General features: G+C 35.3%; 1 protein-coding gene across 2 annotated transcripts in view; it reads right to left on the bottom strand.

Moving 5' to 3' along the window:
- ERICH3 (glutamate rich 3) overlaps nucleotides 1-17,143 on the bottom strand; it is a 146,361-nt gene that overhangs the window by 18,416 nt on the left and 110,802 nt on the right. For both annotated transcript variants that reach the window (XM_071217377.1, XM_023585270.3), the window contains one exon: nucleotides 7,565-8,017. In XM_071217377.1, coding sequence (XP_071073478.1) covers nucleotides 7,565-8,017 — 453 coding nt within the window. The remainder of the gene's footprint in view (nucleotides 1-7,564; nucleotides 8,018-17,143) is intronic.

Below are 17,143 nucleotides of genomic sequence, written 5' to 3'. Positions count from 1 at the left end.
ATTTATATAGAAAATATTTTTAAAAGATATGTTATTTTGCCTTTTGAATTTATGTTTCCCCTACCATGAGGATATTTTCATGTGTTCCATATTGTTTATATAAAATAAGTTATTGATTTTATATTTTCCATCAAAAGAGAGGGGTTAGCCACTTCTTAAATGTTCTATAAAATAAGTTATTGATTTTATATTTTCCATCAAAAGAGAGGGGTTAGCCACTTCTTAAATGTTCTCACACTGTAGTTGAATGCAGATCTTCCTCATAGACATTAAGCTGGAGTAGTTACCAATTCCAATTCAGTATTCAAAAAGCCTAAGAGGAAAGGAAAGGAAGGCAGGGCTTTGATCCCGTCTACCATAAATCTAACTCAGAGTGTTGCTAACCTATGGTTGCAAAAGCTTCTAGGCTTGGTTTGACCCTCACTCTTGGGCCTGCCACCTTCTTTGTCTTCTTTGTTTCTACTAGTTCGGGGGAAATTCCCTCTACTAATTTAATTGACTTTCTGTTTGGTGTTGCCACTCAAGCTTTCCCTGATGATTGGCAATGCTAAAAAGGAATCCTGGGCAATTAAAGGGATGTCAAAAAGCCCATTCATCTGTCCTCACAGATCACTCTGCTTCCAGGCCCCTCCCTTCTAGTCCATTAGGTGTAGGATTATCTCTTTTGAATTTTCATGAGGCCACTCCCCCTTTTCATGGAAATAAACTTAAGATACCTCCTTATGTTTTTTTCTAATATGCCCTAATGTTACAGATTCCCTGAACTTTGTGACATCTGAATGGTACCTTTCCTAGATTCAAGAGCAAGTTTTAAAAATCTTTGTTTATACTTTCTTCTTCATTCAAAGAGAAAGAACAGAGGAGGGGAAGATCAAGTATCTGAGCTCATGTCACCAATTTAACTAGGATTTCACAGGATTTTTCTAATTATCATTTTCATTAAAAGTTCATTTACAGCCCTCATATTGCTTGTTAAGGCAGGAATTTAGAAACTCACTGTAAAAATTTAAATGTATTTGTGAAAACAAATCAAATGACTATATCTTAAAATTCAGAACATCACAAGTAGTATATAAAAGTTGGCTTATTAATAGCTACTAATGAAATGCAAATGGAATCACTAGTCATAAATATTCACTAAATTTTAAAATATTTTCTGATCATTTTTGAAGCTCTGTTTATTTACAGAGTTTAAATGGATAATTTGGAAAGTTTCAGAGATTATTTTATATAAACTTTGATTTTTAAGAAAAAAAATTAGAGTGATGAGATGAGGGTGGTAATTTTATAAGCTGGACACAGTTCTAAGGTAGCATTTCTTCTTTCTGATTTGTTTGGAACTTCCTCTGTGTTCATTTGGTTCTTTTCTTCCTCTTCTTTTTTTTCATAATTTTATACATCCTCCAGGACATTTTTCTCCTTGAAAATAATGCAAAAAGGGGGCAGAACAAAGCCATTGTATTGCTCTCCTGAAATTGCCTGTTCTTTCTTGCAAGGCTTTAGATGTTATTATTGACCAGCTCAGGTAAAAAGGAAAATATGGAGACTAAGAAGGGAAGTCCAGGAGATCATCAAAGTACTCCATTTTATTGTCTGTATCATGAAGGTCTAGATGTTTGTTTGTTTTTGTCTGTTTATTTTTTTGATACTAAATATTTTCTAGCAAATGGTTTTTATGGAGTATGCTGGGCAGGAGAAAGGCAACAGAAAGTAGAACCACTGGTATATATAATTTTAAAAATAAATGTTTAAACATAAAGAACAAAAACACAGTCTACTCTGTTTCATACTTATCTTAATCCTCATTATCAATCTCTTTTTCCAAGATCTCAAATGTCAGAACACAAGTATACTAATTTGGCATACACTTCATCTTGTACATTCCTGTCCTGCGCTCTCAATGACAACCAATGCATTTCCTCTCATCTGCTTGTTTTGAAACAAAACAATCTGATTCTATCTTAAAACAAAACAAAATAAAAAGACCCATATTTAATACCAGACAAAAAAAAAGAAACTCATCAAAAGTTTTTCATCTGGATTTTAAGAACATAAAAAGGCCATAAAAGCAGAGTAAAGATACACCCACGTTTATTCCAAGTTCCCAGTCACCTTGAAAACCATCCCTGTGCTTTGACCATCTTTGTGTGGCCAATCAATTACCTTCTCAACAACTCACCATGACAAATTCATAACTAACATCATCTACCCACACAAAATGGTGTTCTCATATTACCTCTGACATTGAAATATGGCCCCCAAACCCAGGATTAATTACAAACTCAAGAGCACAGCTGTTCAATGATAACAGTTGAAGGAAGCTTAAAGTCTATTCCTCATACAGTAACTGGAATAACCTTTAAAAACTTTCAGATCATCTCATTTTTCTGCTCAAATCTTTCCAATGGCTTCCTCTGTCAGAAAAAAATATTGTCCATGGCTGACGAATTTCTGTGTCCAACTTCATTGTCTACCACTGCACTGTGTCCTCCTATGCCACCAGACAACTTTCCAAATCCTTCACTCAACAATATGCCCCCAAGATACAGCCTTTGTTCTTGCTGTTCCCTATACTTCATGCAGGCATCTGCCCAAATGTCCCTTCATCAGAGACCTTCCCCAAATTATCACTCCTTCCTTAAACCACCATTCTAGTCCTTACTGTGCTTTGGTTTTCTTCTAGTACTCACCCACATAGCACATTTTATGTTTATTTTTCCTGTTAGGCTTGTCTCCCCACTAGAACATAAACACCACATAGATAGACAGGAACCTTGCTAAGTTCACACTGGGCTGTGAGGGTCATGCACAATAAATACCTATTGATAGAAAAAAATCTATTGGAACAAGCAACTACGTGCTTCCACAATTCATTCACAAATTGTATTTAGATCTCAACTTGTGATAACTGATTTTCTCTTTCATTCATCAGGGCCATTTTCCCTGCCTTCATGATGGCAAAATTGTATTTTATAATACTTTAGTTATAACATTGTCTAGGTTTATGCTACCTGGCCAAGCACTATGATTTTTCCTGACTCACATATAAAAATATAAAATGCCCAATTTCATATACACTGTACATTATCTTTTACATTAAAATAGCCTGTTATTTTATTCATATTCATAATATTTAAATTATATCATTTTCACAAATTAATGTACCTCAGTTGCTCCACCATTAAAATACATTGCAAGGATTATGTCACAATGCATTAAAACTTAAACTGAAAATAACAGAGAAAAATAAAAACATTAAGATAAGACTTGGCCCTATAATACTGAATTAACTTCCAAGGACACTATCTCATAGCAGCTAACAATTATAATATTTTATCCTATCCACTTCACTTTATACACCACATCTTTTGTATCCGTTCACCACATTTGTTGGAGGACTGTACAAAGTCCAATCAAATCAGATCTACATATTATAAAATAGTTTAAAGGAAGCTATCATTTTATGTTACCAACCTGAAAGCTTTAAAGGCAATGACTGCACATCTGCTCATTTATCCAGAGCTACAGTCTTAAACATAAGCAATTCCATCTAAGCTGTAATAATTTAGAGATTATAAAACATCATTAATTGTATGTAACTTTTTAGACCATAGATCTATTCTTAACATAATCATAATTTTTATAAGACTAGTTGAAAAATGATTAATTCAGAATCCTACAAATATGACAATCCTTTACACATTATCTCAATCTCCCTTTCATTTCAACCTAAGGTTCTTGCCAGGGATTTAAGTAAAACACATGCATATTTCAACCTTTTGGCTTTGCCAGACTTCTGGTCTAATTTACATGAGCTGCATTTTGTGGCACAGCCATCTAAGTAACCCTTCCTTTCCAGCCTATAAGTAGTTCCATTCCTCTTTCCCTGAAAAGCTAACTATTCAATTAAGAAGGAGGAATTAGTCATAACCTCGTTGATAGGCATCAATATCAACATAATGATCTACACAATTAAGACCTGGTTGATTTTATCTGAAATTTTCTTAGGGATTTTTATTCATCCAAAGAACTTCCAGGCTATTTATGACTTTCTTATTCTATTATTTAAAGTGTTCTCATATTTATTGCTCGATGTCCCTGTTTCTACTATTTACATTTTTAAAATATTAGCAACAACTGTTATAATCTACTCATTCTCAACTTTTGATAGCATCAATCCTCCACATCATTCTGAATATTTTACATGGTCTTTGCTTGTTTTACCTATTGATGTCTTATTTTCCAGTGCACTTATACTCTCTACCTCTGGGCTTTCATAATTTTTTTTGAAATTTTGTTCTTTTGTGGAAAATAGGTCTGGCACAGAAGACATCATCACAGTTTAAGTAAATTTGCCAAGTATAAAATGCTAAAGCAATACTATGAAATAATACGTAAGATAAAAAACAATAGGATTAGGGTGTACTGATATGAAAAGGCATTCAAGATATAGTATTAAGTAAAAAAAGAACAACTTACTGAACTAAATGTATCATGTCTCCATCTGTGTATATAAACAACAATGCTTGAAAAACTGTTATCTAAAATTTTCTTGGAGAAAAAGAGAAGGGGTTGGGCAAGGAAGACATTAGCTTTTTACTTGCCTGTTCTATAATGTTTGAACTTTATAACCAATCTTTTCTAAGAAAAAGGAGTTGATCAGAAACTTTAAAATATCTATATCCTTTGATCCAGAAATTACTTATCTTGGAACTTATCCCAAGAAAATAATCTTAAATTTTAAATTACCTTAGGTAATAAGATACTCACTAAGGAATTAATAACAGTGCAAATAATAAAAAGTATAAATATCCAACAATAGAGAAATGGTTAAATTATGAGAAAACCACAGGCTAGAAAAACACCACACAGACATTAAATATGTTAATAAAGATTGCACAATAATGTGAAAATGCTTATGTTATCATGTTAAGAATAAAAATACAAAATTTTGTAAAAATATGGTGTTACTTTGTAAACCCTAAGTTTAGAAATAAAAAGCCTGATCAAATTTTGAATGTGACTGTGTGTGCATGTGATAAACATGGGATAATTTTTCAAAAATACTTTTTTCTAATTTCTAAATGTTATTTCACATGCATTCATTTCATTTTAATAAATAATAAACATTAATAAAAAGATTTGGTATATACAAGAGAGTTTAACAAAAACGGTTATAACTTTGTCATCTAGTGTTGAAACTACTTTAATAAAAGGATAGTAACAAAATGTTTTAAAATTATAGATGCTATCAAGGTCAAGAACACATGTTTCTCAATCATTTGAAAAAAAATAATAAACCAATGGAGTTTTAGTTTCATTATTCCTGAAAAAAAATCTACTGTTTTCTAGGTGACATGATCATAGCCCCAAGTCTCTGCTTTTCTACCCATCACCTAATTGCAACCTGTGTTATGAGCATCCTACTTTACAAAATGACATTTACTTACACAGATCCAGGTAAACAATCTCATTTTCTAAAGTGGAAATAAAAAAAATAATAATAACAAATGTTGCTACTAAAATTTAACACTTCTTTATTTGAGCAGCTGTTTGCCAAATTGTACAAATTTTCTAGACTGTACATTATATGTATGAGTTTAACAATAAAATCTAAGTTAAAAAGATTTGAATCATTCCATAAAATAGTTTCAAATGTACTGTAACAAAATTCTTGACTCAAAAATGTCAAAATCCTTTGGAAAACATTGGGACTCTTTGTGTTATAATTCTAGGGTAGGGGTTCACAAACTACACACATTCTGATAGTAAATGTTTATGACTTTGTGGACCACAGGGTCTTTATCACAATTATTTAATTCTCATTGCAGTGGAAAAACAAGCATTGACAATATATAAACAAATGGGCATGCCTGTATTACGATACAACTTTTTTTAAAAAACACTAAAATTCAAATTCACATCACAAAATATTACCCTTCTTTCAATTCTTTTCAACTATTTAAAAATATAAAAGCTATTTTTAGCTCATAGGCAATACAAAAACAGGCATCGGGCCAGATTTGGGCAGTGGACCGTAGTTTGCAAACCCCTGTTCCAGAATTATTTTCAATAACTTATTCCAAAGTCATATCACTTGCCTGGAATGTTTTTATCCTCCTGCATCCCACCTTCAAAATCTTACCTAACATTCAAGGACATCTTCACACATGCCCTTCATGAAAACTTTGAAATATCGTCAATCAAATGGGACTTCTCTTTCTTTGTAGCCCGATAGTCTTTTGTAACTTCTCTGGTTTTATTTATTACTACTGACCTTTGTTCCATTATTTTATGACAGTTCTTCCTTTTAACGTTTTATAGAAAGAACCCATTCTTACGCATTTCTTAGCCATGATGATGCCTTGCACATAGTAGGAGGTTTGTAACAATGGTTGAATTGAAAGATAACCATTCAATGTCCTCAATTCTCAGATGTGGCTTTAGTTGTTTAAAATAGCTTTTAGGGGACTAAAATAAACATTTAACATACATTAAAAGTATTTGTAAGTTTTAAAACCTGATGAGTTTTAGCAATATCAAAATGTGAAAATGAGATTTTATCTTGAGTCAAGAAGGATGCCTGCCATGTTGTCAGGAGAAGACAGATGAAGGGGAGCAGAGAAAAGACCATGGTACAGGTTACAGGAAACAGGGTGGCGATGTGAGGGGCAAGCGTGATCCAACTACTCCATCCACAGGATACAACTTTTGTCCTTTAATTGTTCTCCCACACTTGAGAAAGGTATAAGGCTGCCAATGTCCTTTTCCTTCCACTGTGTCCTGACACTGGCTCTTCCCTACATCAAATAGAATTATCCTACATATCCAGGAATCCCATGGATCAGGAAGTAATTCAGTTTCAGAGGCAATCTCAAAGTGAAGTTTGGCATTTTTTAATGAAATTTTCATATTTTCATATAAATTGCACAGGTAAAATATGAAATCTTTAGGAACTATGGAACTAGTCTGCCTGAATTCAAATCCTGCTATTGCCCTTATTAACTCTATACTTGACAACTTAATCAAACTCTCCAAGCCACAGATTAGTCATCTGTACAAAGAAATGATAATACACCCTAACTCATAAAGAAATTGGGCTATTGTGAGGATTAGAAGAGATAATACAGGTGTTTAGAACATTGTTCGGCATATAGTTAGTATTGATCAATGTTTGCTATGAGTATGTAAATGCATATATAGCTAAGAACAAATAATACCACTTATAATATTAAGTAATCTCTAAAAAGCCACACATTGTCCTTGCCTTCAGACATGTATTGTGTTTTATTTGATTCTTGAGATCAGATTTCCATAGGAAGGAATTTACAGAAAATATTAAATAGGCTACATAAGAATCAAGTAATTTTTTACATGCAGTCAAAGAAAAACAGCAAGCCGAGAATACATATATGATTGTGTGACAAAGAGAGAAACAGGAAAAAAATTTGAAACCCTCTGGCATTACCATAACAGTACTTCCCAAGCTTTGGCAGAATGCAATGACCAAAATCAGCTTCCATGCACAGGGACAATGGCAGTTCAACTCAATGGTCATACTTACCACCTTCTTTCTCCACCCTAGAAGTACCTGCCTTCCTGCCTTTTGCCTTAGCAGTGCTTCCTTCCCAAAGCTTACTCTTATCCTTTCCCTTTTCTTCATCAGAAACATGCTCCCTGGATTTCTCAGATATGTCTTCCTCAATCACTTTGGTTCCTTTCTCCATCTCTTCTTCAAGAACATTCTCCAAGTTGTCCTCTGTTGGCACAGGCTTGGTCTCCACATCTGCCATTATTATTTTTCGGTGTTCATTTTCAATTCCCAGGGATTCCTCAGTTGGAAAGTGGGATTTTCCTGGCTCATCATTTTCACTTAGCTCTCGAGAAGATGAGCTTTTGGCACTTTCCTCTGAACTGTTTTCCGTGTGGACTTCTCCTTTCCCCACTGCAGATTCATCTTCACTGCAACTAGAATATGGGTGACTTCTGGATGAGGTTGATGAAGCAGTTTTTCTATCTACAAAAAAATGAAAATGATGACATCATGACATTGTTTTTCTGTAAAGCAATTGGTTTAATTGTGGGAATTAACATTAGTAGTTGATTACACTAGAGAAAAAAATTTCATATAGTTTAAGAGATATGATATCCCGTTTTCATGTATTTACATAATTGCCATGATAAAGGAAAAAGACTACGCAATCTGTAAGTGTATAAAATTTTTCAACAAGAGATTGCATTTATCTGAAAAACAAATCTATTGCTATTTGTTTTTTAAAGCCATTTTATTGGAAAACCTTTTTAAATATCTACTTTGTAAGAGAATTGAATAATCCTTTGCTTGTGCAGCAAGACCACTTATTTATTATCCTTTCATATAGCCACAGTAGCTTCTGGGCATGAAATTTAACTTTTTACCTGCCAAAATACTCCAATCATCCTAATATAACCTAGTAGCCAAGTATGGTAAGAAGATACATGCATTCACACATTACCTAAATACTTAATAAATATTTTGAGGTTTTGCTTGAGATGATTCTCAAACTAATGAGTCGTGTATGTGTAGAAGGAGATGTTGTCCTAGGCCAGATTCCCTAAAACAGACTCTGAGATGAAGATATACATGGGAGTGATTTATTAAGGATGTGCTCCAGGGGGATCTCTGGGAGGACACAGGTAAGGGCACAGAAGGGTATAAAGAAGCCAATCAAGAATGCTATTTCAAGCCACGTCCCAAACTCAGCCTGATCCCATGGGGATCTCTGAAGTGTAAGTTATACTAGAGTTTTTCCCCCCTTGAGGAAAGGAGCTGCGCTCTCTTACTTCTGCACCAGTCAGCCATTGGCTATAGGGCACTCTTGGGATATAGAGACTCCCAGGCCCTTCCAGGCTTCTGTGTCTAAGGATGAAGCGATTATAATAGCCCAGGGCAGGTTCTCAAGGAAGTAGAGGATGCAGAACCTGGGCGATGGACAGAGAGAATCTGCAAAAGGATTCTGGAAGATCTAGGCAGGACACCGACATAGTGCTACAAATATGCAGTCTAAAAATTTGCAGTAGCCAGACAGGTTTATCTACTACCCCAAGTACGTAACAAAAGGTACTGAGAGGGAAGCGGCTGTGGCTCAATCAATTGGGCTCCCATCTACCATATGGGAGGCCCTGGGCTCACATCCTGGGACCTCCTTGTGAGGGCAGGCTGCAGAGAACGACCGGCCCGCAAGCACTGCAGAGAGTCAACTCATCAAGGTGACACAACAAAAAGGGAGACAATAAAAAACGCAAAAGAACATGCAGCAAATGGACACAGAGCAGACAGCAAGCAAGCCACAACGGGGGTGTGTGTGTGTGATAAATAAATAAAAATTTTAAATACAGACACAGAAGAAGGCACAGTGAATAGACACAGAAAGCAGATAGCAAGCAAAAAGCCACAGGAGGTGGGGAGGGGTGGGATTAAAAAAAAAAAAAGTACTGAGAAAGCATGCATACTGAATCCCTGTATGAAAGATGCACAGTATAGAATGCCACTGCCGACACTGCTGTGTGCCAGAGAAATTTGCTTTTTAAACCAATACATCTATTTTTATAATTGTTTTTTATAGAATGTATTTCCAAATGAAATATACTACACTTAACTGCTGCCTAGCTTTCTTGTTTTCTCATATCCAGGTGTTACTTACACTGTCTTTTTTCTGTTCCTTTTATTTCTGCTTTAGAGCTGCTTATATGGCTACAGTAGCCGATGCAGAGTTTAAGGGAAGAAATACCTGTCTTTACCCTTTTTCTTTTCTCTCGGTCCTTCCAGCCCTGCTGGCTCTCTATGACAAGTCTAGGCTTTTTAAGTATAGTCTCAGAGACTTATCAGTTTCCACAAAGATTTAAGAGATGCTACACAGCAGTAAAAAACAAACTCGAAAAAGCCTATAAGCAACAGAACCCCTTAAGTACAATTCCATTTGTTCTTATCTCTCAGCTACCTTGACAGGCATCAGACGCTCACTATTTCTCAAACGAACCACAAACTTTAGCTGCTCTTTCTTTATCTCCATTTTATAAAATCTGGATATGCTCTCTCTCTGTCAGGTACGTAACAGATAAGGACAGTTGTTCTCTACCTTATTTAGAAACTTAGAGACAGTACTCTTCCACTCCCTTTAAATTCTTAAATTAATTTTTTTAAAAAGAAAAACAACTCTTGTGTGTCAGCTTAATCAATGGCTTTCATTAATTACACAATTAGCTCAGACACAATATTATACTTTTCTGAGCTTCCGAAGTTTTTTCAATCTTCCATCTGAATACTGACTTGATATCTCCTATTTCTGGTCTGAAAGTGGTTTACATAATGAAAAACATGAGTGCTCCTGCGTATTTCTTTAGGAGCTTCTATTAATTTTATCACTTTTATTTCAGAAGGCTGAAACACACTTGGTTCAAATTTGAGTCAGTCCTTCAAGAAGAAAGACCAGGAGAATGAATGCCTTGAAGAGGCGAGGATACCTGACCTCCCCTATAAACTCATTTCAGCTTTCAGATTTTCCTCTAAGCTCAACATATAATTCAGTTTCACTCTCATTTCTTGCTCTCATTTTCAAACAGACACTGGTCCAAGACTTAACCTATAAAAATGTCCCAGCTTTATATAGAATTGGATTTTCAAAATTAATTGTATTTATCCTCTTAGAAATAAAGTGAGTTTTTATATAAAAATTGTATTTAAAGGAATTTTGAGAGCACAAACCTTAATATTTTTTGTCATTAAGGGGGAAAAATTGATCTTGGAGGCATGTTGTTAAATAACTGATTCCTGCCTGATGGCATCTATGCTTCCAGTGTCTCTTCCTTGTATTGGTACAACTGCTACTGGTGAAGGAACGATCTGTACTTGTTTCCTGAGGCCTTGGACAAAGCCAGCAAATTGGGTGCCATGGTTACAAGTCTAAACAAGGCCATTTTTCTCTCCACATCCTGTTAGGCTGAAAATCCTTCATTGTTTTCCCTTTCTGTGTCATTGAAAATTATTTCTTCTTTTGCACCACTATAAAATCTTATTTCTTAAAGCATGAGATTGAGGGAAACAATATGCTTTTCTATAAAGCAAGCCTAGATGTTCAAATAATGACTCAGCTACTTATTAGCCTTGACTTTGGCTATGCTACTTAACTTCTCTAAGCCTCTGTTTCTTCTGCTTTAAAATGGGGCATACATACAAGGAATATAAATGTGTTCAAATGTTCATGGGGCATTGTCACAGTGGGAGGAGATTCACACAATAACCGAAAGAATATTGAATTCCCATCCTGGGGAGCTTGCCACATTCTCTAATTGAACAGCAACAATCCACCAAGTGCAGGCAATGACTAGTGAAGAAGGATGGTCCATTGATGGGCTCTTGATATTGACGATTATGCTTATGAGCCTTTGCTCTTGAAATTGCAACTTAGCCTAGTGCTGCAGGGTGCCTAAGAGTTACCTCATAAGAGACTCCATATTGCTAAAATATGGCCTCTCTCTAAGCCAAACTCAGCATATAAATGCATTACCTTCACCCCAGTGTGGAACATGACTCCTGGGGATGAGTATCTCTGGTACCAAGGGTTTACTACCAAGCACCAACTACCAATGCAACTGGGAAAAGATCTTGAATAAAAATGGGGAAGGTAAAGACAAATGAATATGGCTAAGAGACTTCAATGTGAGTTGGGAAGTCATCGCAGAGGTAACACTTATTCATGTCTCAGCAGGATCACATAGACTGCCAAAATAGATACTACCCCAAAATAGTGGGGCTCCTAAGGGCTCTGGAGACACCCAGGTCCTATGGTCATGGCAGATAGTTCTGGAATTTGGTGTCTTGCCAATGGGTCCTACTTTGAAGTTTGTGCTCCTGAGTGTGACAGAGTTGGACTCAGTTGTGACTTCTCTACACAGGCCTCTTCTGTCCCTACTATTTGAACCTATATTTGGTGCCAGAGTTGGTAGGTATATGTTCGAGAGACATGAATCTTTGGGCTGTCCATGTGCCAGCTGGGCCCTGAGCCTCAGCAGAATCACAACACCTGCTGTCCAGTTCATTGGACTCACCCAGGACAACTAACAAGGAGGTGAGGATGGACAATCACCATACCAAGGTACTGAGAGAGTCTACAACTGCAAGCAAGAGTCCTATCCATCAGCCATATGGGATCAAGACCCTGTCTAAATTAGAGGTGGAGCGGGCATCACCATCCAAGAATCCTCAAGACTGGGGAATAAAATATGGACTAGAATGGACTTACTGGTATTCTACTATAGACTTATTGTGATTCTAGCATTGGAAGAAATTATATCATTGATGTGAAGACAGTGGCCACTGGAGGTGCTATAGAAAGAGAGAAGGAAAAAGAGGTATAATATAGGGGCATTTTCAGGACTTGGAATTGTCCTGAATGACATTGCAACAACAGATACAGGCCATTATATATCCTGCCATAACCTGCAGACTTGAATGGGAGAGAGTGTAAACTACAATGTAAAACTATAACTATAATCCATGCTTAGTGGCAATGCTCCAAATGTGTTCATCAATTGCAATGAATTTACCACATGAATGAAGGAAGTTGTTAATGTGGGGATGGGTAGGAGGTGTGGGGAGTACAGCATATGGGAATCCCTTATATTTTTGTGTGTAATTCAAGTATCTTTTAAAAAATATATTAAAAATAAAAATAAAATGGGATAATACTATCTGCTCCTTAGAGGTCATTGTAGAAATCATATGAGAAAAAAATTTAACCTAATCTAGCCAAAAACTCATTTCTTAATTACTTCAGTCTTTCTCCATCAGATCATACTTATAGTATATTCTAATAAATTTCCTTCTTGTGATTCTGCCAACTCTCCTATACATTATATTAATAGCAGAGTAGTAACTGTAGTTACCATTTGTTGAGAAAAATATAAAGCCAGATCATAATTATCTACCTACTGTACACCCAGCAGTGAATTAAGCACTTCACAAATCTCATTTAATACTATGTAATAGTCATTATCTTTTCATTCTAGATCCAGAAAGTGAGTTTCAAAGAGGTTAAATAATACCCACAATCCATTAGCTATGAAGTAGTACTTTTGAAAAGAACTGCTTTTATCATGACATACTGTAGTAAAACCAAGACCCACCTTCCCCATTCCCCACCCCCCAAAAAGACCTACAAGCAGAAAGCACCCACTGTCAAGGATCTACCATTGTTTCTCTTCTCTTCTCTCTCTTCTCATTGTTTCTCTTCTGGTAACTTTCCACTGTTACCACCCAAGACTGACAAATGGAAAATAGTTCTCCCCAAAAGATCAAACTGCCTGGAATTCATAGTCTAGTCTTTCTTTCATATCTCTACTGTTCAACTTTCACTTTCTCTACCACTCTAAAGCCCACAAAGTATCCATTTAAAACATTCTAAGGCACACAATATGAATACAAGGCAAAAGGTTAAAGTCAAACCCCCTTCCTTGGTTTATTTATAACACTGATCTTGATACTGTGACTATGAAAACGTATATGTCATTCAGATATTTAATAAAAATTAACTTATAAAGTTTATAGATATAGGGGGGCATTCACAAAACTGACATGTATTTTAAACTAGGATTCTGAGTAAGTAATCTCCTCTGTTTATACTGCCTGCCTGGCCAACTTCTGCTTCTAGTCATGCCAGAGGTTTGGAAAGCAATAGAAAGATTTGAAACAATAATGATAGTATCTCAAAAATAAGAAAAAAACAACAAACAAAATACCAAAAAACACTTGGAATATACTTGGCCAAGTAAGGCAATCACATGCACATCCACAGTTCACACCGGTTCAGTAAATTCATGATGAACTTTGTTTCCACTTCTCACAACTGAAGTTTTGATTGTCCTCCACCTTTCTACTATATACCTAGATTCATTCATTCATTAGATGCATATTGAGCACCTCCTATGGGTCAGGTAATTTTCCAGGTACTGAGGATATAATGGAGAAAAAGACAGCCCAGGACATTGCTTCCACATTACATACTCTAGTTCCAGCTTGCAAAAGCACAACAGAGCAATTGAGCATGCTCACTAAGGGTTACTCATTCTCTTTATAGTGACTGTGGATAATACTCTGTACAGCTGTTGTCATGCTCTTATTGTAATCAGTAGCCATAATGTCTCTTTTAAACTAATTACAGGTCATGATTTTAGTTTTTGATCATTTCCTCATGCATAAATATGGAGCATAGTTTTACTATGGTTTATGTTTAACTGTTCCTTCAATTCAATTTCTGATTTTAGCAACTTTGTTTTAGGTTAAATAGCTTGAGATCCACATAGACACCTCAATTTAAGTGCACAGATTCAAATGTATAAATTCAGTTGAAAAGTTTGATCAGTGACATAACAAGTATCCCAAACTAATGAATCCAACAATTCTCTGACCTTTACTACTCATCATGTCTCTTCTGCACATACCTTAGCCCAAGGGTCCACAGCAAAATCTGCATAAATGCTGAATAAATTTAGCCATGGCACTTAAACTTATATGTCCTACTATTACTTGTATTAATAATTCTGTCTTGATTACTTGTGAGCCCCTGAAAATCTGTTTACATTTCATATTAGATACTGCAGTTGAGTCAACAGTTTCATGTACAATAATACCTAATTTGACAAGTGCTTTATACTCAATAAATATTGTAGAGTAAATGTAAGCATAATGAAAAGAGAAGCATAATTTATTAAATTTCAGCTATGAACAGTAAACTAGTTATTTGTCTTAAGAGAAAGCATATGTTCCCACACTGATAATGATTATCATGAAGTGAAATATCTCAATTCATCAATATAAATAAATATATATACATTACTTTGTAAGGATAAATATTTACATGCAAATGGAGATATAGTAGGAAGAGAAGAAAACATAAAAGAAGTTTAAATTTTTAAAAATATTTACTTTTTATACTACTTTCTAAACATTAAAACAAATAGATAAAATAGTGAGAATATAATCAAATCACGTGTTACATTGTATTGCACAAGTCTCTTTACAATTATCCATTGATCTATTCAATCCGCTGTTCATTACACAAGATTTTACTGATTGTCTAGTTAGGGCTATTTACAAGACATATTCAAAACTGTAGAGAAGAGAAATATCTTTAAAAAATGGTATTTTGTGGGAGTAAAGGATAATGCTGCATTTTAAGCATTCACCTGAAAGCTGTGGCTTTCTACCTCAATAAGCAAAAATTGACTATAGATTGAGGAATTCTAATTATTAGAAAAATCAAAATTTGACTAACCATGAAAAAAATCACACACACAGTCTCTGACCAGAAGACCACCAACAATCCTGTCATAATCTTCCATTTTTAAACTGCTAGCATTAAGTCCTGGGCCAAGGAACAGGCAGGTTATATTGAAGTTCATAGGATGTGGTTTCACAGTACATATAATTTCAACACAGAAGTAGAAACTTCCACCCATATGATTCTTTTCATAGCCCCAATTCACTCTAACAATGAAGAGTAAAATTCTTGAAGTCAGTTTAAGTCAAACAGAATATTTTTATGAAAATGAGATTTTATGTCTTAAAGGTCTATTTCAACAGACTGAAAAGCAGCACAAAGAGAACCATCATCCTTACTGCAAAAAAATATTAGCTTCAAGTCTTGCTTTCTTTGTTTATAATCTGGGTATAGATTCCCTCTCTTTCTCTTAAGGAGCTGCTTAGTCTTTACTTCTTACCAACAGGCACTGCTATTTAAAGTGTCTATAAAAGCATAAAAATATAATCTCAGCAACATGAAACTTTTCCCCTCAACCTTATAACATTTATCTGTGACAATATATTTTCAAATGTTGAATTAGTGCCTGGGGTTGCCAACACAAATGACAAAAAAGGAAGCTGTCGTTCTATTTAAACGATAGGAAGCCTCACACATCATTCCTAAACTACAGTCCTCTCTTCGTCAGCTTTCAGTCTGTAGCACTCTATCACTCACGGGTTGCTAAGCACAGTATATTCATCAAGGCAGGCCAACGCAATTGTTAGCTGGCAGTTTAAATGGGACAGACTTGTCACAAGAGTGACAGCCTGGGCAATTGTTTGCCCTCTGGGAACAGGTGCAGGCAAGTTCAAATGAAACACATCCAAATACTAACAGCTAGATTCTTAATCATGTCAATAAAAAGGATACACTAGTGTCTGGGATTCAATGGTCACAATATGCCTCTTACACTCCTGAAGATGAAATGCTGCCTGGCTTTTCAACAGGGTATTCCAAGGAATCTGTCATGCCATTACCATTTTTAATACATACTACTTGTTTGTTGGATGAAATCTCTATTTCTTATATTCCATATGCTAAAAGACATGTTTTAGAATAACCTAAGAGCAGATTATCAAAATAAAGGGATAAAAAAATAATGGATCTAGAAGTGTAAGAAATAAACAGTAATAAGCAAAAGGATTTTATTTCAGAACAAAAGCAATGTTTTCATGTAAAAATTGTTCGGGAATGAATCTTGTCCTTCACAAAGGGTATTTTAGATCCACCCTTAGTCCTGTGGGTAAACCCATTTGTAAATAGGACCTTTTGAAGATGTTAGTAATGAAAGGTGTGCCCAACCTGAATGAAGGTGGACGTTAATCCAATATGGGTGAAAGCAAAGGAAATCAGACACAGGGAAGAAGTCAAAGAGAGCAGCCAGAAGCTAGAAGTTGGCCGAACCCAGAAGAGAAAGGAAAATAAACCATGTGCGTTACCATGTGACAGAAAATCCAAGGACCAAGAATCGCTGACAGCCAGCCTAAGAATGACAATGTCTTCATGAAGAAAGCATCGCCTTGGTGACACATTGATTTTGGACTTTTCCTAGTCTCAAAATTTCAGCCAATAAATCCCCATTGGTTAAGCCAACCCATATTTGCTTTAGCAGCTAGGAAACTAAAACACATATCAAGAATGAAAAAAAGCCCTTCAAAAGGATAACTTAAATATCAATAATGCATAGTGTTCATTCAAAGTACGTGATGTGTATAGGTATTTCATTCTTATTTTGCTCTTAACTTTTTGTTTAGATTTGATTGTTGAATAGCAAAAATTTATCAGCATAACAGCAGTTCTCTAGT

Source organism: Dasypus novemcinctus, chromosome 9 (assembly GCF_030445035.2).
Source record: "Dasypus novemcinctus isolate mDasNov1 chromosome 9, mDasNov1.1.hap2, whole genome shotgun sequence".
Taxonomy (NCBI): domain Eukaryota; kingdom Metazoa; phylum Chordata; class Mammalia; order Cingulata; family Dasypodidae; genus Dasypus; species Dasypus novemcinctus.
The sequence above is the reverse complement of the archived record's forward strand: the minus strand, read 5'-3'. Positions and strand labels throughout refer to the sequence as shown.